This window comes from Corvus moneduloides, chromosome 22, assembly GCF_009650955.1.
Source record: "Corvus moneduloides isolate bCorMon1 chromosome 22, bCorMon1.pri, whole genome shotgun sequence".
NCBI classification, from domain to species: Eukaryota; Metazoa; Chordata; class Aves; order Passeriformes; family Corvidae; genus Corvus; species Corvus moneduloides.
The window spans coordinates 1,522,362-1,549,131 of NC_045497.1; the positions used below are offsets into that span (position 1 = coordinate 1,522,362).

The window sequence follows — 26,770 nt, forward strand, 5'->3', positions numbered from 1 at the left end:
GAATTCTGTCCAGCAAAGAGCTCAGCTCCATCCAGGCCGAGTGAAGTGAGGCAAAACCATGGAATTCCTGCCACTTGGGAGCTGCTAATTTGGGAAAAGGCGTCATTGGGATGCTGGCAGTGATGGAGTTGTGTCCCCACCGGCTCTGGAGGAACCTCAATGGACAAAGAGGCACCCCCAGGCTCGTGGTGACAATGACCTCATTGTGCCACCCTTGCCAAGCTTCTCCCTCTTCCAGGGGCGTTGAAAAAGCCCGTCCTTGTCCTGGGAAAAGAGGGAAAAGACAGCTGGAGGGGGGTTGAGTACAGGCTGGCCCAGCTCGTGTCAAATTTATGCTGCTTCCCATAAAAGCCAGAAATTCCCCCAAAGAAATGCCCTGGAGCCGGCATCTCCCACGGATCCTGGATGACAAAACCAAGCCAGCCAAGATCTGGGAGAAGCTCCCAGGACTGGGAATCTCAGTGCCAGGAACACCAGGAAGGGCAGGACAGGGGGCACCATTGCCAGGGTTGTTATTTGGCCCGGGAGCGATCCAGGGAAGCTGTGCCACCCTCCAAGCCCTCATCCCTGAGGAATGAGCTGGCTCCTGCCCTGGCAGCTCCCTGGGGATTCCCCGAATGGACACAGAATCCGCTGGGGCTTTTTATAGTTCCAAACCTGCTATTTTTGACCCGCTGGGGACACTGGGGGGGTGTCAGTGGCTGTGTCCTGGTTTTTATTCCCTCTTGGACAGCTGGCTTTGTTGTCTCGCCCAGGATTCGTGGGAGGTGCCAGATTCGGGACATTTCTTTGGGAGGATTTCTGTCTTTTATGGGGTCTTTCCCAACGCTAACAATTCCATGACTCCGTTCATAATGGGAACTCTCCGATGCTGCCGAGCCCCGCGTGGGATGGAGCTGGATACTGGGAACACGCGGGGCTGGACGGGGAACGACTTCAGGGAGCCGGGAATGCGTTGGAGGCTGCGGGGATGGATGCTCAGGATTCGGGGATGGGATGGAAGCTGCGGGGATGAGGGCTCAGGATTTTGGGGTGGGCGCTCGGGCACCGGGATGGGTCGGAGGCTGCGGGGGTGGGCACTCGGGATGCGGGTGTGGGCACTCGGGATTCAGGGATGGGCACTCGGGATTCAGGGATGGGTGCTCGGGATGCGGGCGGGGCGGAGGGCGGGGATTCCCTCGCGTCACAGGGAGGGGTTTCCCCGCCGGGCCGGGCTCAGCGCCCGCCGGGCGCGGAGCGGGGCAGTCGCGGCGGGAGCGGCGCCGGGAGCGGGACCGAGCCATGACCTCCCGCAGGTGAGGAGCGAGCCCGCACCCAGCCGGACACTCCATCCCATCCCATCCCATCCCATCCCATCCCATCCCATCCCATCCCATCCCATCCCATCCCATCCCATCCCAATTTATCCCGTCCCGACCCGCGGCGAGCGCGTCCCGCACCAGCGGCCCCCGGGCACCGCTGGCACCGGCTCGGAGCTGCCCCCGCTCCCCCGGCAGGGTCGGTTCCGTGGTGCCCGTGTTCCCGGTGTTCCTGATATTCCCGGTATTCCCGGTGTACCCGTGTTATCCGTGTGCCGGTCGGTGCCCGGTGTTCCCGGTATTCCCGGTGTTCCCGGTGTCGCCGCTCGGGGCTCGGTGGCCGTGCTGAAGTCGCAACCCCGGCGGTTTCTCCCCGGAGCACCCCAAAACCTCAGGAAGCTCCAAGCATCCCATCCCACAGGCTCGGGATGCTGGAGCGGGGCCGCCAGAACGGCACCGAGCTCCCAAAATTCCTGGGAATCTCCTCGTGGGCCGCGAGCTGGGGGAAAAAAGAGACTTTGGAGCATCTGTTCTTTCGTTTCCTCGGTTGTGGCAGGAGCCGGGGGCACTTGGGATCATCATTCCCTGCCCGCTTCTCCTTCCCGGCCGTGCTTTCCAAAGGGATGGATGGATATCCAGGGGATGGGGTTTTCCCTCCGTGTTGCTGCATTCCAGGGGGGGTTCCTCGAGCCGGTTCGGGGCTTTTGGGGGATTCCTGGCTGTCCTTTCCCACCTCAGGATGACCTGGAAAGCCCTGGGGAGGGAATTTGCTTTCCAGCTGTTTTTCCTGGGATGCTGTGGCTGGAATGTGACGCTGGGAGTGAAGGGAGCGAATTTCCAGGTTTTTGGGATAATTCCACCAGTGTTCCCATTTCTGTCAAGGACTTCAGGGAATCCCAGGCTGGATTTGGGATTCTCCCAATCCTGGATTTGGGTTGGAAGGGTCCTTAAAGCCCATCCAGCTCCAACCCCAACACATTCCCCTATCCCAGCCTGGCCTGGGACACTTCCAAGGATGGGGCAGCCACATTTTAGCTGGGTTTTTTTCCCGGTTTTTCCTCTGGGAAATCTCTTCCAGGGCCTTTGTGACCCCAGGAGCAACCTGGTCCCCCTCCAGAGGGTCCTGGGAGTGGGAACCCGGAGCTGGGAGCTTTCCTGTCCCGGGTCACTGATTTATCCCTGGTTTATCCCTGATTTTCCCGTGATTTATCCCTGATTTCCCCCTGATTTCCCCCTGATTTATCCCTGGTTTATCCCTGATTTTCCCCTGATTTTCCCCTGATTTATCCCTGATTTTCCTCTGATTTATCCCTGATTTATCCCTGATTTCCCCCTGATTTTTCCCTGGTTTATCCCTGATTTTCCCGTGATTTATCCCTGATTTTCCTCTGATTTTCCTCTGATTTTCCCCTGATTTTCCCCTGATTTATCCCTGATTTTCCTCTGATTTATCCCTGATTTATCCCTGATTTTCCCCTGATTTTCCCCTGATTTATCCCTGATTTATCCCTGATTTTCCTCTGATTTATCCCTGATTTCCCATTCTCCATCCCTGCCTCCACAGCATCCCTGACCCTCATCCCTTGGGCTTCCCAATCCCTAAAAACTTCATCTCCCAAACCCTGCCGTTTGTATTTCCACCCCAATCCCCATTCCCAGCCACACACTCCGGGATATTTGATGGGAAGAAACATTCCCAAGTTCTTTAAGGATGAATGAACTCTTTCCCTGCAGTAAAAAAATGTTTCATTTCGGGGCTTTGGAGCAAAAGCAGCGCCCTGGGGAGGGATGGAAAATGGAAAATGGTTCCTTCAATGCCATTCCCAGCTCCAGGAAATGTGTGGGATCACATCCCAGAGCTGCTTCCTGCACGGATCCGAGGGAAGCAGGAAATTCTTGGCATGAGCCAGGGCTGGAAATCAGGAACTGGGACTTCCTGGATGTGGATTTTTCTCCTGTGGCTGCCGTTTGATCTCAAATCTTCTTTGCCACGGGCAGGGATGGACCTGGAATCCTGGAATTGCCTCCTGGGCTGTTGGAATTCCCGTGGCTGTCCCGGTGTCCCGGGCAGGTGGGAAGGATCCAGCTGCAGGAAAAGGATCTCTCCGGGGTTTTTTGGGAATTGGGACTGGGAGTGGCAGGATTTGGGGGGGCTCAGAGGAGTAGGGGGCTGTTCCTTGTAGGAAAATTCATGGAATCGTGGAATGGTCTGGGATGGAAGGGATTTAAACTCATCCAGGGACACCTTGACTGTCCCAGGGTGCTCCAAGTCCCATCCAGGGATGGAATATTCTGGGGGGGGATATTTTGTGGATGGGATATTCTGGGACATTCCGTGTGTGGGATATTTTGTTGATGGGATATTTTATGGGATATTTTGTTGATGGGATATTTTATGGGATATTTTGTCGATGGGATGTTCCGTGTGAGGGGTATTCCAGGATATTCCGTGTGTGGAATATTCCGTGGGTGAGATATTCCATGTACAGGATTGTGTGGGATATTCCAAGCCTGGGATATTCCGTGTGTGGGATATTTTGTTAATGGGATATTTTATGGGATACTTTGTCGATGGGATGTTCTGTGTGAGGGATATTCCAGGATATTCCATGTGTGGAATATTCCATGGATGAGATGTTCCATGTATTCTGTGTCTGGGATATTCCGTGTGTGGGGTATTTTGTTGATGGGATGTTTTATGGGATATTTTGTTGATGGGATGTTCCATGAGGGGGGGATATTCCATGTGGAGAGGATCCCACCGGATCCTTGTTGTGGCTGCTGCCTCTCCCCCTCTTCCCAAGGGAATTGGGATTGTGGATTTGGGATTTGCTGTGCTGGGAGGAAACCCCCGGCAGCAGGGAAAGGCACATCCCAAAGGAAGGGGATTTTAAGGTGTTTTAAACATTAAGAAGGAAAACCCAAGCGAGCAGCAGCAACATCCCCTGGAGATGTTCCCTCCGGGATAAATAATCATGGAATTACCCCCAGGACAGGAATTGGGAACCTCCTCCAGCTCCAAACACCTCAAAAATTGGGATAATTGTGACTCTTTACCCCTTGGGATGTGTCCTTTGGCCATGGGAGATTTCCAGAGGGTGGGAAGGTGACAAAGATTTGATTCCCAAGCAACAAAAAATTCCTGGAGCAGCATCCCTGCATCGGATCTGATTTGTTCTGGGAGGTGTTTATTTATTTGTTTGCTGCTCCTGCTTCCTCCCACCCTCCCAAAATATTCCCAGCAGCCTCTGGAATCCCTGATTAAATTCTAATTATAAATTCTAATTATAACCACGGAATTTCTTCCCCCCCCCCTTCTCCAGTTTTTCCCGCTGCAGCCAGGTTCAAAAATAGCCCTGGCCACCCTTCAAAGAGGACGGGAATTTTTTCTCTGGGATTTTTGTCCCGTATTTTTGGTCCCGTCACCCTGCCCAGGGCCGGAATAACACTCCTGGTTTTTAATTAGCTCCTCAGGGTTATATAATCCCGGGATTTGAGGATTCCTGGGGCACAGAGGGTTCACAGGGCAGGGATGACCCTGCAGGAACATCCCGGCCTCTCTCTGGCACCGGTGCCAAGTGGGATGAGCTGGGATGCTCCAGCCTTGTTCCCTCAGCCAGGGATTTCATTAATTAATCAATGAATGAATGAATGAATTGGGATTTGAGGAGGAACCTGCTCACAGCCTGGTGGCTGCTCAAAGCCCCTCTGGGATTTTGCTGCCCTTGGCATCATCCTAAAAATAGGGTTTGTGTGGTTTTCATGTGGGGTTTTTAACATCGTTATTTTTTATTATTGTTTTAATAAGAAGAGTAGGCACGGGCAGGATTAGGCAGGAGGGAGATACTGGATCAGTAGGGCTGGGATGATCCCAAATTTCCTGGGACTGGCCGAGCCACGAGAGGGGCTGGGTTTGGAAGTTTGGGGTTGTCCTCGGTCACTTTTGGCTTCTTGCAGGGCTGGGGACATGGGTTCTGCCTGTGTGTCCCCCCAAAATCCCTGTGTGTCCCCAAAAAATCCCTGTGTCCCCCTCCAAAATCCCTGTGTCCCCAAAATCCCTCTATCCCCCCCAAAAATCCCTGTGCCCCTAAAATCCCAGTGTCTCCCCAAAATCCCCATGTCTCCAAAAAATCCCTGTGTCCCCCTCCAAAATCCCAGTGTCCCCAAAATCCCTCTATCCCCCCCAAAATTCCTGTGTCCCTAAAATCCCTGTATCCCCCTCCAAAATCCGTGTCCCCCCAAAATCCCTCTATATCCCCCCCAAAATCCCTGTGTCCCCCCAAAATCCCTGTGTCCCTAAAATCCCTGTGTCCCCTTCCAAAATCCCTGTGTCCTCAAAATCCCTCTATATCCCCCCCAAAATCCCTGTGTCCCCCCAAAATCCCTGTATCCCTAAAATCTCTGTGTCCCCCTCCAAAATCTCTGTGTCCCCCCAAAATCCCTGTGTTCCTAAAATCCCTGTGTGCTCCAAAAATCCCAGTGTCCCCAAAAAATCCCAGTGTCTCTCTCCAAAATCCCTGTGTCCCTAAAATCCCTGTGTCCCTAAAATCCCTGTGTCCCCTTCCAAAATCCCTGTGTGCCCAAAATCCCTCTATCCCCCCCCAAAATCCCTGTGTCCTCCTCCAAAATCCCCGTGTCCCCCTCCAAAACTCCCTGTGTCCCTAAAGTCCCTGTGTCCCCCCAAAATCCCCGTGTTCCAAAAATCCCTGTGTCCCCTTCCAAAATCCCTGTGTCCCCAAAACCCCTCTATCCCCCCTCCCAAATCCTCCCAGAGCAGAGGGAAGGGCTGGATCCCCGCTCAGGGGAGCGAAGGGAGGGCCCTGCAAACCGAAACTAAAACCCCAAAAAGCCACCAGGGAAGCCGGGATGTTTTAGGAAACCCCCGGAGGATTGGGGGACAGCTGGATCAGCACATCCCAGCTCAGCTCTTCCTTGGTTTTCAGCGTTTCAGCTCTGGAATGACACGAGAGAGAGGATTTTATTCCTGGCATGGTTTGCTCCTTGGAAAAGCTGGATAATCTCAGGAGAAATCCACGTCCCCCTCGTGTTCCAGGGATGAGAAGTGCTGGTTGCAGGAGTGGTTTTTAGGTTCTTTCTCCTTTTCCCCCAGCCCCAGGAGCTGCTGTCACCTCCTGTCCCCTCCTCAGCGCTCAGCTCACAGCTCTGAGACCGAGATAAGAGACCCAGAGCTTCCTTTTCTTGTCCCCACCCCTGTCCCTGCCACCACGAGCTGCTTTTTGGGGCAACAACTCGCTGCCACCTCGCTTGAAAACTTTGCTGCCACCGTACCCCAAAAAAAAAAAAAAAAAAAACCAACCAAAAAACCGCCCAAAACACCAAGGAAACCCAGGGAATCCCAAGGAATCCCAAGGAAACTCGCTCCTGGGGGATGCTCGATGCCCGCAGGAAGCAGCAAATTTCCTCCTGCATCCTAAAGCAGCTCTGCCCCCCTCCAGATTTTTGGGGTTCCCCCGTGGTTTTCCGTGGATTTGGGAGCCCCTGAGGCGTGCCCGGGGATGGTGAGGTAGGAGCTGCTCTCTCTCTGTGTTTCTGAATTGCGTTTTTCGTTCATTTGATTGCTCTGAGAAGGGGGGAAAAACCGAGGGGACCGAGTGGGGAGGTTGTGGGGTGGCACAGGGAGGTGACGCTTGGGCAGAACGGGAGCACATCAGGGAGGGCTGGGAGTTTCAGGGGTGGAAACTGGGATTTACTGGGCTCCTCAGCATCGCTGGTGAATTCCCTGCGTGGTTCTCCAGTTACAAAATTCCCTCTGGGTGCTGCTTGTGCTGGGAAAGGGGGTGCTGGGATTAAGGAATGAATTCCTGGGAGTTTCGGTGCTGCTGCAGCCCGGCAGAGGCGATCCCTGCTCCGGCACGATGTTACTCGATTTTTATCTCTGCCCCACCTGAGCGTCCTTTTATGTGCTGAGAAATCCCTCGTGGGGTTCCACATCCTGATTTTGGGGGGTGCTCAGGCACCCCTGGGTGGGATTTGTAGCGAAAAAGTGGAAGAAATGACGATATTGGATCAGCGGGGAGGTGTGGGAGGTGCTGAGGGCTCTGTGGGGCCCGAACTGCAGGGCAATGAGGTTTTGTGGGGTGAGAGCTGGGAAAGGCTCTGCTGGAGCAGGGAATGGGGTGGGGAACGATCCCTTGGCCAGGCTGGGAGGGGTGAGGGGTGAGGAAAACTGGGAAAACCGGGAATGGAGCCGGGGCAAGGTTTGGGCTGTGGCTGAGGCCTCGTTTGAGGCCTTGGGGCTCTGTTTGAGTGGAAAGAGGAGCTTTCCTTCAGTATTTGTTCCCTCCTTCCCTCCTTCCCTGGCCCTGCAGCACTCCCAGGGATTCAGAGGATGGAAATATTGGTATTTTACATTCCCCTTTACCTCCAGAGCATCCCAAATTCCTGCACTACCCTCATTCTCAACAGCTCCTCCGGTTCTGCTCTCTCTGGGGTTGTTCTGCTCCACTGGACCAGAGCAAAGCAGCTAAAAAAGCTCAAAAAACCCTTTTTTTTTTTGCCCCAGGAGGAAGCCTGGCACTCACACAACACCTGGGCTGCTTTTTGGGGTGGTGATTTAATGCTCCAGCTGGGCCTGCAATTGAATTTTAAATTGTTTGATGAGAATAAAATTATCTGTAATGCACAGGCTGGTAATTGCATTGATTAGAGGGAGTTTTAAAGGATTTTTTTCCTACTTTTAGGGCTTTGGAGAGCAGTGGGAAAGGCTGAGGTTAAAGTGGAGCGCAGTGAGTAGAAAAGGGGGATTTCAACAGTTGGATTGAGGGAATTAAATCAGAACAGTTGAAAAACGAAGGCAAAAAATTGCCAATCTCCCACTCCTTCGGGGCTGAGGCATCCAAACCACCTCGAGGGCCTGGGCTGCACCTTTTTTAACGGGGAGAACGTGGAAAGAAATCCTCAGGGAGAGCCCCACTGGGAATTTCCTGCTGCAGGTGCCACCTCTGAGCCCCTGTGGGACACCCTGGTCACACCCTCACGCTCTGGGGCCTCTGTGCTCTGGTTCTGTGTGGCCTTCCTGTCTGCACAGGGGATTTTTGGGTCATGGTGATGGTTTTTTTTGTGCCCTGGTGATGATTTTTGTGTGTTCCTGTGAGGTATTTTTGTGTCCTGGTGATGCTTTTTGAGTCCTTGCGATGGTTTTTTGTGCACCCTGGTGAGGTATTTTTGTGCCCCGACGATGCTTTTCATGTCCTGACGGTGCTTTTCATGTCCTGATGATGCTTTTTGTGCCCTAGTGATGTTTTTTTGTCTCCTGACGAGGGTTTTTTGTGTCCTGGCGATGCTTTTTGTGCCCTGCTGATGATTCCTCCCCTTCCCTGGCTGCTGTTCCTGACAGGAATTTTTCGTGCCACTCGCCCCTGCAGTGATTCCTGCCTGTTCCGTTGTCACCCACATTGAACAAACTTGAATTTCCTGGGCAAAATCTTTGCTTTGGACACCTGAACCACCTTTTTCTGTGCCAGATCCTGAATGTGCTGCTGCTTTTCCAGGAGGGGAATGAATGGGAAGAGGGATTTGTGCCAGGGGCAAGCGTGGACTGGAATAATTGAGATAAAAGGGGCTGAATCACCGGGAGTGGCTGAGTGCAGACTCCTGCTTGTGTCAGATGTGAATTTATATTAATTAACAATTAATGCCAGCTGAGGCTCCAGAGCCTGGAAATGGAAGTGACTGCTCCAGGTCCCTGCCAGGAGGGTGGTGCCTGCTCCTGTTTCTGGAAGGAAAAAACTCCTGGAGTGCTTTTCCTGCTCTCCCTGGGGTTTGGATGTGCACTCTGCTCTTCCTGAGGCTCTGGCCAGCACCTCCCTCCTGTCTCCAGGGATGGGATTGAAGCTGGAATTCGATGACAGGGTCCTAAAACCGATCTTAGCAACATCGTTTAGTTAATCCCTGCCTAAACCCAGCTTTTGGGTGGAAACCACCCTGCCCAGCCTCCATTTCTGCATTTCCCTCTCCACTTCCCTTTTCCCCACATCCTGCTCCTTGGCAGGGGGTGAGGAGCCGGGCAGGGCTCCGTGCCTGCAGGAATCCCTCATTTCCCGTGTCCCTTTTTGCATTTTCCAGGTGGTTCCACCCCAACATCAGCGGGATTGAGGCCGAGAAGCTCCTCCTGACCAGGGGTGTCCATGGCAGCTTCCTGGCCCGGCCCAGCAAGAGCAACCCCGGGGATTTCACCCTCTCTGTCAGGTGAGGAGGAGCTGCATGGAGCTTTCCAGGTATTCCTTGGAATAAAAGGATCACTGTAGGATCTCCCCAGAAGCCCCCCAAATGTCCCAGCTTGGATTGTCCATCCCTGTGCTCCTGGCAGTGATCCCACGCTGATGCCAGGGCAGGGAAGAGCATCGGCCCCGTGGTTTTCTGCTCAGTGCCAGCAGGGATGAATCCCCTCCCTGAAATTCCAAAGGGCCTAAAAGTGGCTGCTTTGGGCTTTGTTCGCTGTGTCCGTGAGGGATCCCAGGGAGGGGAGGAGGAGCTGGATCACCTTTCACTCCTTTCACTTTTCTGTTATTTTTTTCCCCCTTTTCTGTTATTTTTTTCCCCCTTTTCTGTTATTTTTTTACCCCTTTTCTGGTTTTTTTTACCCCTTTCCTGTTATTTTTTTACCCCTTTTTCTGTTATTTCTTTCCCTCTTTCTGCTATTATTTTTCCCCCTTCCTGTGATTATTTTTTTACCCTTTTTCTGTTATTTTTTTACCCTTTTTCTGTTATTATTTTTTCCCCTTCCTGTTATTATTTTTCCCCCTTTTTTGTTATTATTTCCCCGCCCTTTTTGTTTTTATTTCTCCCCCTTTTTGTTATTATTTTTTTCCCCTTTTTGTTATTATTTTTCCCCCCTTTTTGTTATTATTTTTCCCCCCTTTTTATTATTATTTTTCCCCCCTTTTTGTTATTATTTTTCCCCCCTTTTTGTTAGTATTTTTCCCCCCTTTTTGTTAGTATTTTTTTCCCCTTTTTGTTATTATTTTTTTCCCCTTTTTGTTATTTTTGTTTCCCCTTTTTGTTATTTTTGTTTCCCCTTTTTGTTATTATTTTTCCCCCTTTTTGTTATTATTTTTTCCCCCTTTTTGTTATTATTTTTCCCCCTTTTTGTTATTATTTTTCCCCCTTTTTGTTATTATTTTTCCCCCTTTTTGTTATTATTATTTTTCCCCCCTTTTTGTTATTATTATTTTTCCCCCCTTTTTGTTATTATTATTTTCCCCCCTTTTTGTTATTATTATTTTTCCCCCTTTTTGTTATTATTTTTCCCCCCTTTTTGTTATTATTATTTTTCCCCCTTTTTGTTATTATTATTTTTCCCCCTTTTTGTTATTATTATTTTTCCCCCTTTTTTGTTATTATTTTTCCCCCTTTTTTGTTATTATTTTTCCCCCTTTTTGTTATTATTATTTTTCCCCCTTTTTGTTATTATTTTTTTTCCCCCTTTTTGTTATTATCATTTTTCCCCCTTCTTTTTTATTATCATTTTTCCCCCTTTTTTATTATTATTTTCCCCCCATTTCTGCTCTCTCTGGGGCAAAAAGAAGAGAGGAATGAAAGGAGGGAGAATCACATTTCCAGAGGGAGGTTGGAGCACTTCCTCCTCCTTCAACATTTTATGTTTAATAACATTTTGATTACAAATGAAGCCAATTAATGCCCTTAATTAACGACGAGATGCAAGTTAAGAGCCGAGCAGCATCAGCAGTGGAAAATCTGACCCAGTTCTGAGACAAAAAGTGTCCCCAGAGCGGTGACACCTTCCAGGAAAGGACATTTCACGTGGCCCACGCGCTGTGTGGAGCTTTTGGTTACAAAAAAGGTCATTTTTTTTACCCCTTTCTGTCATTATTTTAAAAAATTTTACCTCCCAAATCCCTGCTTGAGGGTTGCTCTGTAGTTTTGGGCGTGGAAAATTTCCTTGCAGGTGCTCACTGCTTATCTGGCTGAAGCTGCACCAGTTTTGCTTCTATTTCATTCATTTCCCCCGCTGATTATGGCCCCAAAAAGGGCATAAATTCTGGAAAATTGAATAAAAACTGAGAGCTGAGAGCTTGGGCAGCCACCTTCCCCCTGGCCCTGTTGCACACATGAACAATGTGTCATTATTCCCTCTGGAATTGTATCCTGACAGGGCTCTTCCAGGGGTTTTTATCTCTGAACTGGCCAGCTCTCCCCCTCTCCATTTCCTCCTTTCTGAGAAATCAAAGCCTTTCAGAGGAAACAATTCGGATATCTCGGAGAAAGTCCCGAAAATAGAGGTGGCAGGAGGAGAAAGTCCCTTCAAGCAAACAATAAATCCTCTTCCTGCTCCTTTGAAACCCCTCCTTAGGCTGCTCCAAGGCCTTGGGAAAGGCAGGGAAAGGGAAATGCAGGAAAGGATGGGATTTGGGCTGCCCAAATTCCATCCCACGTCCTGCTGCGTGTCCAGAGGAAACAGCAGTGCAGGAATCAGGAAAAGCTTTGCCCTGAGGCTCTGGGGCTCCTTTCTCTTTCCCTTTTTTCCCCTCCCTCCTCCTTTTTTTCCTCCCCTCTCCTCCTCTTCCCTCAGCTCTGATCCCACACTGCTGGCAGGTGCTCAAACCATGGGTGCAAATTGGGGTTTTTCGGGGCTCATTTGAATTTTTGGGGCATTTCTTTGGAGGGAGGGAAGGGGTCTGGCAGCTTCAGTGCAGAGTAGGGGTGGAGCAGGCACTGTGAGTAAAGCTGTAGTAACCTCAGCTGATTCTACAGGTGACTTGTGTGCTTCCCTGCAGGTGTTTTAGTGTTTATTTACCCAAAATAAATATTTGGGAGCCCTTCTGGGTGCTGGGAGCAGAATTTTTGGGAGGATCTGAGGAATATTTCTGTGCCCATTGCGAGCAGAAACATCCTCACCTGTCTTTTCTGCTAGGTCACATCTCTTTACCTCCAGGGACCTGGTTGTGAGTTGGCTTTTCCAGGGAATATCCCCAAATTTAAGAGTGATTTGTATCCCAAATCCATTTAAAGTGAGGGCTGCAGGGGCAGCAATGTGGGAGCCCACTCAGGGAATGCCCCATTTCTCCAGCTCTCCCGATTTTCCTCACCTGGATCTGCCAGAGCTCCTTTGCAGAGCCCAAATATTGAGAATGAAAAAAAACCAGGAGCAGCTTCTCCCAGAGCCAGGGAAAAGCTGGAACCAAGGAAAAGGCAACGCTGGGAGTTGGCCTGAGCGGGGCTTGGCCCGTGGCCACCACAAATGCCAGGAGCTGAGAGCCACCCCTCAGAGCTGCTGTTAATTTGATAATTGGGATGTGTTTTATGGGAACAGATCCTCTCCTGGCTCCTGGATGTGCACAGAGAGCTGCTGGGAAGAGAATTCCCTGTGGATCTCAGCCCTGGGAGTGATTTCCCCATTAACACGGAGCATTCCTGGAGCTGCCAGGGCTTTTATTTCGTTTCTTTTCCCAAAAGTCCTGTGCAAACCCGCTCTGGATGCAGGTTAGGAATGCAATGAGGGCGATTTTGTAGGATCTGGGAATGGTTTGGGGTTGGAAGGGATTTCAAGCTCATCCTGTTTTCCACCCAAGGGACAATTCCCACTGTCCCAGGGTGCTCTGGGACACTTCCAGGGATGCCACAGCTTCTCTCTGGAAATTCCATCCCAGCAGCTCCCAGGGAGGAATTTCATCCCAATATCCCATCTCACCCTACTCTCGTTCAGTTTGGATTAGGATTGTGCTGATGGGCTCTCTCACAGAGCCCCAAACTCTCATTTAACCAAACATTCAGTGACATTTCTAAACCCTGAGGGAGAATTTTCTGCTTCTGAGGTGTTTTCAGCTGCTTTTTGCAGCTTCTCAGAGCCCTCAGCTCTGCCTGGACGGAAAAAATCCTTCCGGGGCCACAGCAAGCAAAGATATTTGGGATTTCTGAAGTGGTTCTTCTGCCCTTAGGAACAAAAAAGGGTCTGTTTGGGGGTGTTTTGTGAATCCTGTTTTACTGCTTCTGCTCTAAAGCAGGCAGGCACTGCAGCATGGACTGCAATTCCCACGTGGGAATATTTTATCCAGGAAAATTCTCCTGGATATCAGTGCTGATAGTGGGAAGGAGTTGAGCAGGGAATGGAGGCAACTCCTGAAAAAAATATGGGATTTGCTGTTAAGGAGCTCTGATTGCTCCCAGCTCTGAGAGGAGCTCAGGGCTTTGGGCACCTCCTTTGTGCTTTATTCCCCCTGCCAGGGATTCCAGGCTTCATTCCCGGGATGTGCAGCCCAGCTTGGAAGAAAATGGGAAGGAAATGGGGATGGATCAATGTGCTTTGTGTTCAGGGTGACCTCCAGGGCTCTGGGATAAAGGATCTCGATTATTTCCCTGATTTCCAGCCCTGGAGGGCTCCAAGGCCTCGGGGCCAGGGCTGTGAACGGAGCCTTTGTGGGCTGGGATGGGGCTGGGAAGGGAAGGGAGCATTGGAAACTCAGGGAAAAACCAGATTGTGCTTGGAATCCGTGAGTGGCAGCAGCTCTTGGAGTGCCAGTCCTCTGGGAGAACAGGAATTGCCACGGGACTGGGATGGGATGGGCATTTCACAGCCAGGTTTCATCCCCAGCCACGGAGGGAAATATTGGCAGATTTGGAGGTCCCTGCCTGTGGAAGAGCTGGATTTGGGGTGGAAGAGCTGGATTTGGGGTGGGAGGCCAAGTGGGATGTGCCAGGAGGAGCTGTCCCTGTCTCCTTGACCACCCAGAGGTGCCACCCCAAGCTTTCCCCTATTGCAGGTGGCTGGGTTCAGTCTCCAAGGCCTTGTTCTCCAGGATCCAGCTGCAGCTTTTCCCATTTTTCTGTGTTTCCCTGTTCATCCCCAGATGCTGCCCCTGTCCCTGCTCAGCTGTCACTGAATTGTGACCAGCTGGAAATCTCCTCAGTGCCAGATAAAACATCCCAGAACAAACTGGGATTGCTGATCCTACATTGGCAAAATCCTCTAGAGCAGCAGGGATGGAGGCAGTGGCTGTTCCTACTCTGTGTTAGATGGGAAAAATCCCTACAAGAAATTCCCCAAAAGGTCTAAACACCCAAAAAAAAAGCCTCTAGGAAACCTAGGAAATCAGAGGAACTTTGGCAAAAGGTTTAGGGCAGCATTAAATCCACACAAAACACTTCCCAAAGCTTTAAGTTGGGAATTTCATGCAGCTTTGCAAAGTCGAATGATTCCCTGTTCCCTCCCGCTCAATTTTAAGTTACTCCAAAATTCCAAGAGGAGGGAATTAGAAGAAGAGAAAGACAGAAAAGGTATGGAAAAGCACACATGGAGCTACCAACTCCTGGAAATTAAAATTCCAAGAGGAGGGAGGATAAAATTCCAAGAGGAGGGAGGATAAAATTCCAAGAGGAGGGAGATAAAATTCCAAGAGGAGGGAAACCAAGATGTGATTGCCCCGTGTTAGGCCTTAAATCCCCCTTGGCCTTCCTGGGCCTTTCCCCCAGGTGGGAATTCTGGGAATTTGGCTACTTTGGGGCTGGATTTGGGTTCCAGGGCTGGGTGTGGTGGTGGAATTCCAGGGATATGGGATGGAGGCTGTGGGGATGAGAGCTGCAGGGCAGGGCAAGGCCCTTCCCACACACCCCCAAATGTCTCCAGCCATCAATTTCCCCCAGCCTCCCCCAGGATTAGCTGCTTCTCCAGAAGGCTGGAATTGCTTTTCCCTGCTCCCTGACCTCTTCCCCTGCCCAGGAGGAACGAGGAGGTGACGCACATCAAGATCCAGAACACGGGGGATTACTACGACCTCTACGGGGGCGAGAAATTCGCCACCCTGGCCGAGCTGGTGCAGCACTACACCGAGCAGCAGGGCCTGCTCCGCGAGCGCAACAGCAACGTCATCGAGCTCAAGTACCCCCTCAACTGCCAGGACCCCACCTCCGAGAGGTAAATCCCTGCATTCCCAGCTGGATCTGGGCGGGAGGTTGGAATTTGGTCAGGTTTGGGGTCCGTGAGTCCCTCGGATGATGCGGTGTGGCCACGCGCGCGCGCGCGGAGGTGGAGCTCGGTGGGTTTGGCGGTCTTGGAGGGCTTTTCTGGCCTCCAAGGAATTCACTGATTCTGGGATCAGGAGCTGGTAAGGCTCAGGAGCTGCTGCTTGCTCAGTGCTAGTACATCCCAATGAGCTTTCTCCAGCTTTTAGGGAACAGGGGATCGTGGAATGGTTTGAAAGGGATTTTTGTGTGTTTAAGCCCAAGGATAATGCTGGAGAAGCCACAAGCAGGAATTCCCAGGTTATTGTGAGTTCAACCTAAAGGATGGAGCAGGAGAAGCAACCCCCAGGGAATTCCCAGCTTATTGTGAATTTAACCCCAAGGATAGAGCTGGAAAACCCATGCCCAGGGAATTCCCAGGTTATTGTGTGTTTAAGCCCAAGGATAGAGCTGGAAAACCCATGCCCAGGAATTCCCAGGTTATTGTGAATTTAACCCCAAGGATAGAGCTGGAAAACCCATGCCCAGGGAATTCCCAGGTTATTGTGTGTTTAAGCCCAAGGATAGAGCTGGAGAAGCCATTCCCAGGAATTCCCAGGTTAATAACCCCAGTGGGATTGGGAGTTGGGAATGGGTTTCCAACCCTGGCCTGGGGACATTCCCAAGGGGACCTTGGCTCCGAGGCTGCTCCCAGGTGGGACCTTGGCTCTGAGGCTGCTCCCACAGGCACCTGGAAGTGTCCTGGTCAGGAAAATTCCTGGCTTCCCCTTCTCTGGATTCAGAGAACAATTTCCCAGTTTCCCAGGAAAGAACCAGGGGAAAAAGGAGACGGAGAACACCGTGACTGGACCTCTCCACCCCCTCCTAAAATAACCCCAGTGGCACTGGGAGTTGGGAATGGTTTTCCAGCACAGCCCCAGTCTGGGGACATTCCCGAGGTGACCTTCTTCCGTGGCTGCTCCCAGGTGGTACCACGGGCACCTGAGCGGGAAGGAGGCGGAGAAGCTGCTGACAGAGAAGGGAAAACCGGGAAGTTTCCTGGTCAGGGAGAGCCAGAGCAAACCCGGAGACTTCGTGCTGTCCGTGCTCACCAGCGAGGACAAGACGGAGAGCGGCGACCGAAAGCCACACGTGACCCACGTAATGATCCACTTCCAGGTGGGAATAGGGCTTGGAGGGGATCCCACTGGGAGCTGGGAATCCCAAAATCACCCTGGATTTGGGGGTTTGTCCCCCAGCTGGATGGGAAGTACGACGTGGGCGGAGGAGAGAGGTTCGACACCCTCACGGACCTGGTGGAGCACTACAAGAAGAACCCCATGGTGGAGAAATCGGGAGCTGTGGTTCACCTGAAGCAGGTAATTCCTGCTCCTGTGGGAATTCTGCCTCCTCCTGGGCTCACCCAAACTCCCAGGAGAGGGCTTGGATCACTGGGTTTGGGAACTGCCAGCAAATCCTCATCCTGCTGCTCCCTGCTCCTGCAGCTGCAGGAATGACCCCAGCTCCTGCAAACACCCCCAGGGATTTGGGAACAGCTTTTTCCGAGGGGAAAACTCCCTGATTTTCTCTGCAAACACCCCCAGGGATTTGGGAACAGCTTTTTCCGAGGGGAAAACTCCCTGATTTTCTGGTGCTGGCAGTGATTTGTGTCCATTTTCCAGCCCTTCAACGCCACCCGCATCAACGCCGCCAACATCGAGCACAGGGTGAGGGAGCTCAATAAAATGGCAGATCCCAGTGAGAAGGCCAAGCAGGGATTCTGGGAAGAGTTTGAGGTATGGGATGCTCCCATATCCTTCCCCAGTTATCCCTGTGGGTGAGGAACATCCTGGTTGGGTGGGAATGTCGTGGTTTTCCAGCTCTCTGCTCAGCACTGCTTCTCCTTTTCCCTGTTTTCTGTGTTGGCTGAGTTCATTCCTGCTCCTTTTCCCTGTTTCCTGTGTTAATTCCTGCTCCTTTTCCCTGTTTTCTGTTAACTGATTTAATTCCTGCTCCTTTTCCCTGTTTTCTGTTAACTGATTTAATTCCTGCTCTTTTCCCTGTTTTCTGTTAACTGATTTAATTCCTGCTCTTTTCCCTGTTTTCTGTTAACTGATTTAATTCCTGCTCCTTTTCCCTGTTTTCCATGTTAATTGCTGCTCCTTTTTTCCCCGCACTCTTTGCTCAACACTTCTTCTCCTTTTCCCTGTTTTCTGTGTTAGCTGAGTTCATTCCTGCTCCTTTTCCCTGTTTTCTGATTTAATTCCTGCCCTTTTCCCTGTTTTCTGATTTAATTCCTGCCCTTTTCCCTGTTTTCTGTGTTAATTCCTGCTCCTTTTCCCTATTTTTGGTGTTAATTCCTGCTCTTTTCCCTGTTTCCTGTTAACTAATTTAATTCCTGCTCCTTTTCCCTGTTTTCTGTGTTAATTCCTGCTCTTTTCCCTGTTTCCTGTTAACTGATTTAATTCCTGTTCTTTTCCCCGTTTTCTATGTTAATTCCTGCTCTTTTCCGTTTTCTGTTTCCTGTGTTAATTCCTGCTCTTTTCCCTGTTTCCTGTTAACTGATTTAATTCCTGTTCTTTTCCCTGTTTTCTATGTTAATTCCTGCTCTTTTCCATTTTCTGTGTTAATTCCTGCCCTTTTCCCTGTTTTCTGTGTTAATTCCTGCTCCTTCTCCCTGTTTTCTGTTAACTGATTTAATTCCTGCTCTTTTCCCTGTTTTCTGTGTTAATTCCTGCTCCTTTTCCCTGTTTTCCGTGTTAATTCCTGCTCCTTTTCCCTGTTTTCCATGCTCCTTTCAGAACTCCTTTCCCAGGCAGTTCCTCCCGTTATTCCCTGCAGGAATTTGTCCTTTCTCCCCCCATGAACTCTCTCCTCAAGCTGCTTCTCGGCTCCCTCTCCCTTCCTGCCAGCTCTTCCCAGGACTGGCAATTCCAAGGAGATTTTCCTTTGCCTCAGGCACAGCTTTTCCCCTCTGCTGTCCCCACAGATGCTGCAGCAGCAGGAATGCAAGCTCCTGTATCCCAGGAAAGAGGGACAGCGGCCGGAGAACAAGGCCAAGAACCGCTACAAGAACATCCTGCCCTGTAAGGAACCACCAGAAACTGCTTTGGGGTTCAGATCCCAATTCCTGCAGCTTTTGATGGGGTGGGAGGAGGTGGAATGGTCCAGTCGTGGTGTTCTCCATCCCCTTTTTTATCCTGGGAACTGGGAAATTGTTCCCTGAATCCAAAAACGCTTCAGAGCTCAAGTGGAGCAGAGCCAGGGCGGGTTTAGGGTGGAATGGGCACGGCCCCAAGGCTGCCAGAGCTCCTGGGGTGTCTGGACAACGCTCCCAGGGATGCCCAGGCTGCGAATTTGGGGTGGCTGTGCAGGGATAAAGGCTGTAATCAATAATCAGGCGCAGGGTGGGATTTTGGGTTTAGGGTTAGGGTGACCCCAGCCCCCCCTGTGTGACCCCAGCCCCTCTGTGTGACCCCAGCCCCTCGTGTGACCCCAGTGTCACCCCAGATCCCCCTGTGTGACCCCAGCCCCCTGTGTGACCCCTCTGTGTGACCCCAGTTCCCCCCGTGTGACCCCAGTGTCACCCCAGATCCCCCAGTGTGACCCCAGCCCCCTGTGGGACCCCTCTGTGTGACCCCAGTTCCCCCCGTGTGACCCCGGTGTCACTCCTGTCCCACAGTTGACACCACGAGGGTGACGCTCCGGGATGTGGACGGGGCCGTGCCCGGCTCCGATTACATCAACGCCAACTACATCAAGGTATTTGGGGAAGGGAATCCCCCAGGTGGGAAATCTGAGGGAATAAACTCTCAGGATCAGCCCAAATCTGGGGTTTTTTGGGGATCCCAAAGGATCTCAGTTTATCTCCATCCCCTCCTTTCCTGACCCATTCCCAGAGCCTTTCCGTGATGGAAAATTATCAAAAGTGGGATTAAATTGGCATTGGGATTCAATCGGTCAGCCAAGAGCTGCCTGCAGCTGCATTTCCAGCAAGGCAGCTCTGGAATTTACACCCCATCCTTTGGGAAGCCGCGAAGGCGGCTTCATTCCAGCCCCATCCACCTTTTGGGAAGGCTCTGTGGCACAGGGACGTTGTCCAGCAGCACGAATGCCCCTGGAGAGGCTGGCAGAGCATTTGCTGACAGCTCTGGTGAGGCTGGTGCTGAGACTGGAGGAGGATTTAGGGCATCAGGAAGTTTGGGAATGCTGAAGGTGGGTTTTTCCCGTCTCTCAGAGCATCCCCGAGGACGGGAGGAGCTCGGAGCACTGCAAGGTCTACATCGCCACCCAGGGCTGCCTGCAGGGCACCGTCAACGACTTCTGGGCCATGGTGCACCAGGAGAACTCCCACGTCATCGTCATGACCACCAGGGAGGTGGAGAGGGGCCGGGTGAGCTGCAGGGAATCATGGAATGGGTTGGGGCTGGAAGGAATTTAAAGCCCATCCCACCCCATCCCACCCCATCCCACTCCTACCATGGGCACAGGCACCTTCCACAATCCCAGGCTGCTCCAAGCCCCGCCCTGGACATTCCCAGGGATGGGATATCCATGGAATAACCTCTTCACCCTCAGAGCCAAGAATTTCTTCCCAATATCCAACCTAAACCTGCTCCTTGTCAGCGTGAGCCCACTCCCCCTTGTCCTGTCACTCCATCCCCTGTGAAAAATCCCTCTCGAGCTTTGGGAGCCCCCGTTACACACCAGAAGCTCTCCCCAAAAGATTCCCACAGGGATACTTCCCATAGGAACGGCCCTTCCCAGTTCATCCCAGTTCACAGGGAACACCTCCCTGCTGGAGCTGCCCCCTCCAGATCCCAGGGGCTCAGATCCCCCTCCAGCTCCCCAATTTCAGCTGAGGATCCCCTCCCTGGTGTCCCTGCAGAACAAATGCTTCCGGTACTGGCCGGACAAGGGCTGCTCCAAGGAATTCGGGGCCATCCGAGTGCGCCACGTGAGCGAGCGCGAGGCCCAGGGCTACCTCCTGCGGGAGCTGGAGATCCTGCGGCCAGACAGGGTGAGTCTGGCCAGGAATGGGCTGGCATCCGCAGGGAGGGGGCTCTGGAGCTTCCCCTGCTGGGTTTGCCCACTGAAAAGTCACCCTGGTGGAGTTTTGGGGTACTGGGAATGAGCTGGAGGGGAACGAAGGAAGGGGAAGCATCCCAGGAGATCCCTGAGTAGGGAAGGGGAAGCCCCTGGAAGGAGATTCCCTGAGCAGGGAAAGCGAAGCATCCCAGGAGGAAATCCCTGAGCAGGGAAGGGGGAAACCCTTGCAAGGAGATTCCTGAGCAGGAAAGGTGAAACCTCCCAGGAGGAAATCCCTGAGTAGGGAACGTGGAGATTCCTGAATAGGGAAGGTGAAACCTCCCAGAAAGAGATCCCTGAGCAGGGAAAGTGAATCCTCTCTGGAAGGAGATCCCTGAGCAGGGAAAGTGGAGACCCTTGAGCAGGGAAAATGAAATCCCCCAGGAGGAGATCCCTGAGGAGGGAAAGTGAATCCCCCCTGGAAGGAGATCCCTGAGGAGGGAAGGAGGAGGTCCCTGAGGAGGGAAAGTGAATCCCCTCTGGATGGAGATCCCTGAGCAGGGAAAGTGGAGACCCTTGGGCAGGGAAAATGAAATCCCCCAGGAGGAGATCCCTGAGGAGGGAAAGTGAATCCCTCCTGGAAGGAGGTCCCTGAGGAGGGAAGGAGGAGATCCCTGAGCGGGGAAGGAGGAGATCCCTGAGTGGGGAAGATGAATCCCCCCTGGAAGGAGATCCCTGAGCAGGGAAAGTGGAGACCCTCGAGCAGGGAAAATGAAATCCCTCAGGAGGAGATCCCTGAGGAGGGAAAGTGAATCTCCCCTGGAAGGAGATCCCTGAGGAGGGAAAGCAGAGATCCTTGAGCAGGGAAAATGAAATCCCGCTGGAAGGAGGTCCCTGAGGAGGGAAGGAGGAGATCCCTGAGGGGGAAGGTGAATCCCCCTTGGAAGGAGATCCCTGAGGAAGGAAGGAGGAGATCCCTGAGCGGGGAAGGTGAATCTTCCCTGGAACGAGATCCCTGAGCAGGGAAAGTGGAGATCCTTGAGCAGGGAAAATGAAATCCCCCAGGAGGAGATCCCTGAGGAGAGAAGGTGAATCCCCCCTGGAAGGAGATCCCTGAGGAGGGAAAGTGAATCCCCTCTGGAAGGAGATCCCTGAGGAGAGAAGGAGGAGATCCCTGAGGAGGAAAGGTGAATCCCCTGTGGAAGGAGGTCCCTGAGGAGGGAAGGAGGAGATCCCTGAGCGGAGAAGGTGAATCCCCTCTGGAAGCAGATCCCTGAGGATGATTTCCATGGGATTGGCTCCCCCCTGCAGGACGAGCTCCCACGGCTGGTGAGGCACTACCAGTACTTCAGCTGGCCCGACCACGGCGTTCCCAACGAGCCCGGGGGGGTCCTGAGCTTCCTGGAGCAGGTGAACCGGGCCCAGCGCAGCATTCCGGGCTCGGGGCCCATCGTTGTGCACTGCAGGTATGGAGCACTGGGATACTCATGGAATTATCCCTCTTTTTCTGTGTTCCACCCAAATTTGGGGGATAAAAACACACCTGGGAAATCCCAGCCCTTCTGCAGGGAAAAGCAGCCCCGGTTTGGAGTCGGTAATTCTCCTGCAGCCTCACAAATTCTGATTTCCTAAGGATTCTCCTTGGAAAGGAGAGGAGGAAATGGATCCTGACTTTTAGGGAATAATACCCTGGATCCTTGGCTCTGGATCTCCCACCATCCATGCCAAATCCAGGCACCTGGAGGAGTTTGGGAGCTGAACTAAATCTGGGAATGTTTCTTCCCACAGTGATTTTTTCCCTTTTCTCTTCCCAGTGCTGGCATCGGACGCACAGGCACCATCATAGTGATCGATATCCTGGTGGATATAATCCACAGGCAAGGTGTGTATCCCTATCCCTGGCCCTCTGGAAAGGGAGCTGCTTCCAGCACCTCCAGGGAGTCTCCTGGTGGCATCAGCAGGGCCAAGATTTCAAAAGGAATCCCCCAAATTCTTCTCTGTGGAAGGGTTTTGTCACCCTTTCCTGGAAGTTGTGGAATTCTCTGTGGAATCCTGGGGTCTGCTCCAGGAGTCCTGAGGCAGCAGGGGTTGTGCCTATTCCAGGAACTTCCCAAGGGTGGGAACTCTGGATTTGGAGGAAGTTGCTGCAGGACAGACCCAATTCCCTTATCCTCCTCCTGCTCTAAGCAATCCTACCTCAGCCATTCCCATTTTTATCCTCTGGCAGGGATCAAAAAATCCTCTTGGACACCGAGATTCCCCAAATCCTTCCACAATATTCCCAGATAGGGATAAAAAATCCTCTCATGGACACAGAGATTCCCCAAATCCTTCCACAATATTCCCAGATAGGGATAAAAAATCCTCTCATGGACACAGAGATTCCCCAAATCCTTCCACAATATTCCCAATATCCCAGGGCTTCACAGCAGCCAGATCCTGAGAGCTCCCAGATCCTGAGAGCTCCCAGATCTGCCTTAGGAAAACAACTTTTCCAGGTGAATTCCCACTCCATGACCATTCCCAGTCCATTTTTATCCTCTGGCAGGGCTAAAAAAATCCTCTTGGACACCGAGATTCCCCAAATCCTTCCACAATATTCCCAGATAGGGATAAAAAATCCTCTCATGGACACAGAGATTCCCCAAATCCTTCCACAATATTCCCAGTATCCCAGGGCTTCACAGCAGCCAGATCCTGAGAGCTCCCAGATCTGCCTTAGGAAAACAACTTTTCCAGGTGAATTCCCACTCCATGACCATTCCCAGTCCATTTTTATCCTCTGGCAGGGCTAAAAAAATCCTCTTGGGCACCGAGATTCCCCAAATCCTTCCACAATATTCCCAATATCCCAGTGCTGCACCATCACTGTGTGCACCCACATCCTGAGAGCTCCCAGAGCTGCCATGGGAAAACACTTTCCCAGGTGAATTCCCATTCCCAAACCGTGATCCCGTGGGATTTGGGCAGGTCTGGACTGCGACATCGACATTCCCAAGACGATCCAGATGGTGCGGAGGCAGCGCTCGGGCATGGTGCAGACGGAGGCTCAGTACAAGTTCGTTTACATGGCAGTGCAGCAGTTCATCGAGGCCGAGCAGAAAAGGCTGGAAGAGGAGCAGGTGAGCCCTGGATTCCTTGGAAAAAGCCACTCCCACCTTCTCCCTGGAATTCATTCCAGGATCGTTAAAATCGGCAAAGTCCAAGCTGGGATCGATCGCCGCCACGTCCTTGAGCATCTCCTGAACACACAAAAATCATCCCCCTCCTGGCATTTGGGATCTTGGGAAGCTTTTGGGATCTCGGGAAGTTTGGTTTGGACGTGCTTCCAGTGGGATTTGTTTGGCTTTGCTTTCTCTTCCAGAGGAATAAAAGGAAAGAACGGGATTACCTGAACATTGGATACTCTGCTGTGGAAAAGGGCAGAGCCAAAGGGCAGCCCCCAGCCCCACGGAGCCAGCCTGGGTAAGCTCAGGGTTTCCCCAGGATTTTTCCCTTTTCCAGCCCTGAATCCCATCCTGAGCAGTTGCTGGATATGGTGTGGGAAAGGAGGGGAGGAAATGGATCCTGACTTTTAGGGAATAACGCCCTTGGCTCTGAAAAATCAGCTGGAGAGGGAAACTCTGTCACTTTTCCAGCAAAATCCGAAGGAAGATGAGACAAGGGTGGGGAGAGGTGGATTTGCATCCTTGTGGAAGGGGAACGTGGGCTGAGGAACGGGAATTCCTGACATGAGCAGGGATAAATGATCCCAAATGGTGGCTTTTTCCCTCTTTCCCTAAGGAATGGGATATCTGAGAGGGGGATGGAGTGGGAGGAAGTGTCATTTACAGGCTCCACTCCCAAGGAGGGAGGGGAAACAGGGAATGGGAGCAGTGGGAGCTGCTGTTGCCTCATCCACGAGGTCAGGGCCATTCCCACTTCATCCCTCTGGGAAAAGCTCTGGAGTGGGGAGGCTGGGAATGCCAGGGCTTTGCTCCTGGACAGGCTGGAGGAGGATTCTGCTTCTGTCTACGAGAACCTCAACATCCAGAGCCCAAAGGTTCCGGGAACGAGCAGCTCCGGGCGGTAGCGGAGCTTCAGGTGAGCTGGGCAGGGATATCCAGGTGGGAATGTGGGAATGTGGATGGATTCGGGTGGCACCACCCTGCTGGCACCACCTGGGCACATTCCAGAGTGGGATGGAGCTTCAAAATGTGGGAGAAAGGGAATGGGATCTCCACAGGGAGGGGGAAATTCTGTTTTTTGAGGGATTCCGGGAATGAGGCTTTGCTGGGAGTGCAAAAAAGCAGGAGACAATTCCCTCCCTGGGAATATCAGCTCTGGAACCCCATCCCTGCACTTCCCTCCCACTCCTAACCCTTCCCTCTTCTTCCTCCTCCCTCTGGAATGCAGGAATTCCAGGTTTACATCCACCCTTCCCAAGTTCTGCAGCCGAGGACGATTTCTTTGCCTGCCTTGCCTTCCCCAACCCCTTGGATCTGGCCAGGAGGGAAGAACCCACCTGGGAATCTGCCTTATCCTAATTTATTCCTGAGAAGGATCTTCTCCCAAAGGATCTGCAGGTCGATATTTATATGGAAGTGCCTCTGGACGTGGATTGGAGCATCCAAGCTCAGCTTCAGGGTTGTTTTGTTGTTGTTTTTTTTTTTTTTTTTAATTATTATTAATTATTATTTTAATTTAAATCCATATTTTTTACACTCGAGCTGTTGAAAGGAACAGGAACAGCTTTTTGCTTCCGAGCTTTCCCAGGGTTTTCCACTCAGGGATTTAGTAAAATGTTGGGAAACTCCGTGCGCTCCTCAGGTCCAGCATTTCAGAGCTCCAAGTGGGATTTTAGCCCAAATCCTGGAGCAGTTTTGGGGCTGAAATCCAATCCTGAACCCCCAGAGCAGTTTTGGGGTCAGAAATCCAGAGCTGGAACCCCCAGAGTGGTTTTGGGTTTGGGTCCCAGTGCCTGAACCCCCAGAGCAGATTTAGGGTTTGAAATTCAGTGCCTGAACCCCCAGAGCAGTTTTGGGGTCTGAGGGCCAATCCTGAACCCCCAGAGCAGTTTTGGGGTCTGAGGGCCAATCCTGAACCCCCAGAGCAGTTTGGGGGTCTGAAGTGCAGCCTGAAGCCCCAGAGCAGCCCCAGGGCTGGTGCTGAATCCCTCCTGCATCCCTGGAATGGGATGGAGCTCGCATTTGTGGGATGTCAGTGCCAAAGCCAAGGGCTGGACACCCCCCACATCCCTGGGCTGGAATTCCTGGCTGATTTTCCCTCTCCCTGCTCCCAGGGTCAGAACTGTTTGTTTTTATTGCACTTTTAATAAATGTCAGATATTCCCAAGGGGGGTTTTTTTCCCATTTCTTTGAAGTAGGTTGGGTTTTGGGATGGGTTTTTTCCCCATGCCACATCCTGGATGTCCCCATGGCCGAATTCTGCTGTCCAGGGATTTGTTTTCTCTCCTTTTCCCCCTTCCCTGGACTCTCCAGGAGTGGGAGGTTGAGCTGAACCTCCAGCCTTTATTTCCAAGGACGTGGAAAGCTGGGAATGTGCAGAGACACAACATCCCTGAGGATGCTGTGATGGAAAACTGGGAATTGTTGGAATTGTGAGAACACCACAGCCCCTTTTCCATGGGAAGATGGATTTGGTGAGGCTGGGATTGTTCCTTCCCTCTCCCCTGGTCTCCTCAGAGGGAGGTGCTGATGAAGATGGAATGATAAATCCCTCCCAGGGATTTGGGCTGATCCCAAATTATTGAGGAAAAATGGAAGTGCCTTCTCCAGCTGAAGCCTCGGTGAGTTCCTTTTCCCACTGAATTTGGTGCTGGGAATGCTCCCTTTCCTTGGGAAGCACAGGGAATGGGTGGGATGATACCCCTCAGGATTCCTGGCAAGCCCAGGGATTTTGGCAGGAGATTTTCCAGTGCCTGGAGCCATTTCTGTCGCTGACACCTGCCCAGTTTTCCACAAAAATTCCACAAAGCACCAACTCAAGCTATTCCTGCCATTCCTTCAGCCCTTTTTTATCCCAGATTAGATTTTTTTTTTTGCTGGAAAAGGAGACTGGAAGCATCAATCAGCTGGGAAAGGTGAAGAGGTTTTGCAGCTTCTCATTTTCCAGGTTAAATTAGGGAAGCACAGAGGGAATTCTCAGTTGGGACAACGGGAGAAAGTGTGAATTTTCAGGATAAAGCTGCAGGCTCACAGTGACCTGGGAATGCAGCTGGAATTGCAAGGGAAAAGGGATAACAGGGAGTCATTCCACACAGGGACACCTTGAATTGTAGAAAACATAATTTAATCCATCCCAGTGTGGTCCTTGCACACAATACTGCATAAAAACATGGAATTGGGAGCCAGCATCACCAGGAATTCTCTGGGAATCACTGGCACATCCCTGGTTCAATAAAAAGGAATGTCAGCCACTGGCCTGGTCCCAATACTGACACTTCGGAAGATGAGGAAGGAAAAGCTGTCCAAAAAAAAACAAACATGGAATTTTTTGGCAGCAGCGAGAAGTTTGGGGGAGGTTTG

At 51.8% G+C, this 26,770-nt stretch overlaps 1 protein-coding gene across 1 annotated transcript; it reads left to right on the top strand.

Moving 5' to 3' along the window:
- Nucleotides 1–1,226: 1,226 nt before the first annotated feature.
- On the top strand, nucleotides 1,227–26,723 carry LOC116454775 (tyrosine-protein phosphatase non-receptor type 11-like). Its single transcript, XM_032131766.1, has 16 exons — nucleotides 1,227–1,295; nucleotides 9,384–9,506; nucleotides 14,995–15,189; nucleotides 16,202–16,394; nucleotides 16,475–16,594; nucleotides 16,898–17,011; nucleotides 18,205–18,301; nucleotides 18,898–18,977; nucleotides 19,453–19,608; nucleotides 20,104–20,235; nucleotides 21,555–21,709; nucleotides 22,058–22,125; nucleotides 23,214–23,365; nucleotides 23,608–23,708; nucleotides 24,231–24,326; nucleotides 24,639–26,723. Exons 1-15 carry the CDS (start codon nucleotides 1,282–1,284, stop codon nucleotides 24,313–24,315), a joined length of 1,785 nt encoding a protein of 594 aa, XP_031987657.1. The 5' UTR covers nucleotides 1,227–1,281; the 3' UTR covers nucleotides 24,316–24,326; nucleotides 24,639–26,723.
- Nucleotides 26,724–26,770: the final 47 nt, after the last annotated feature.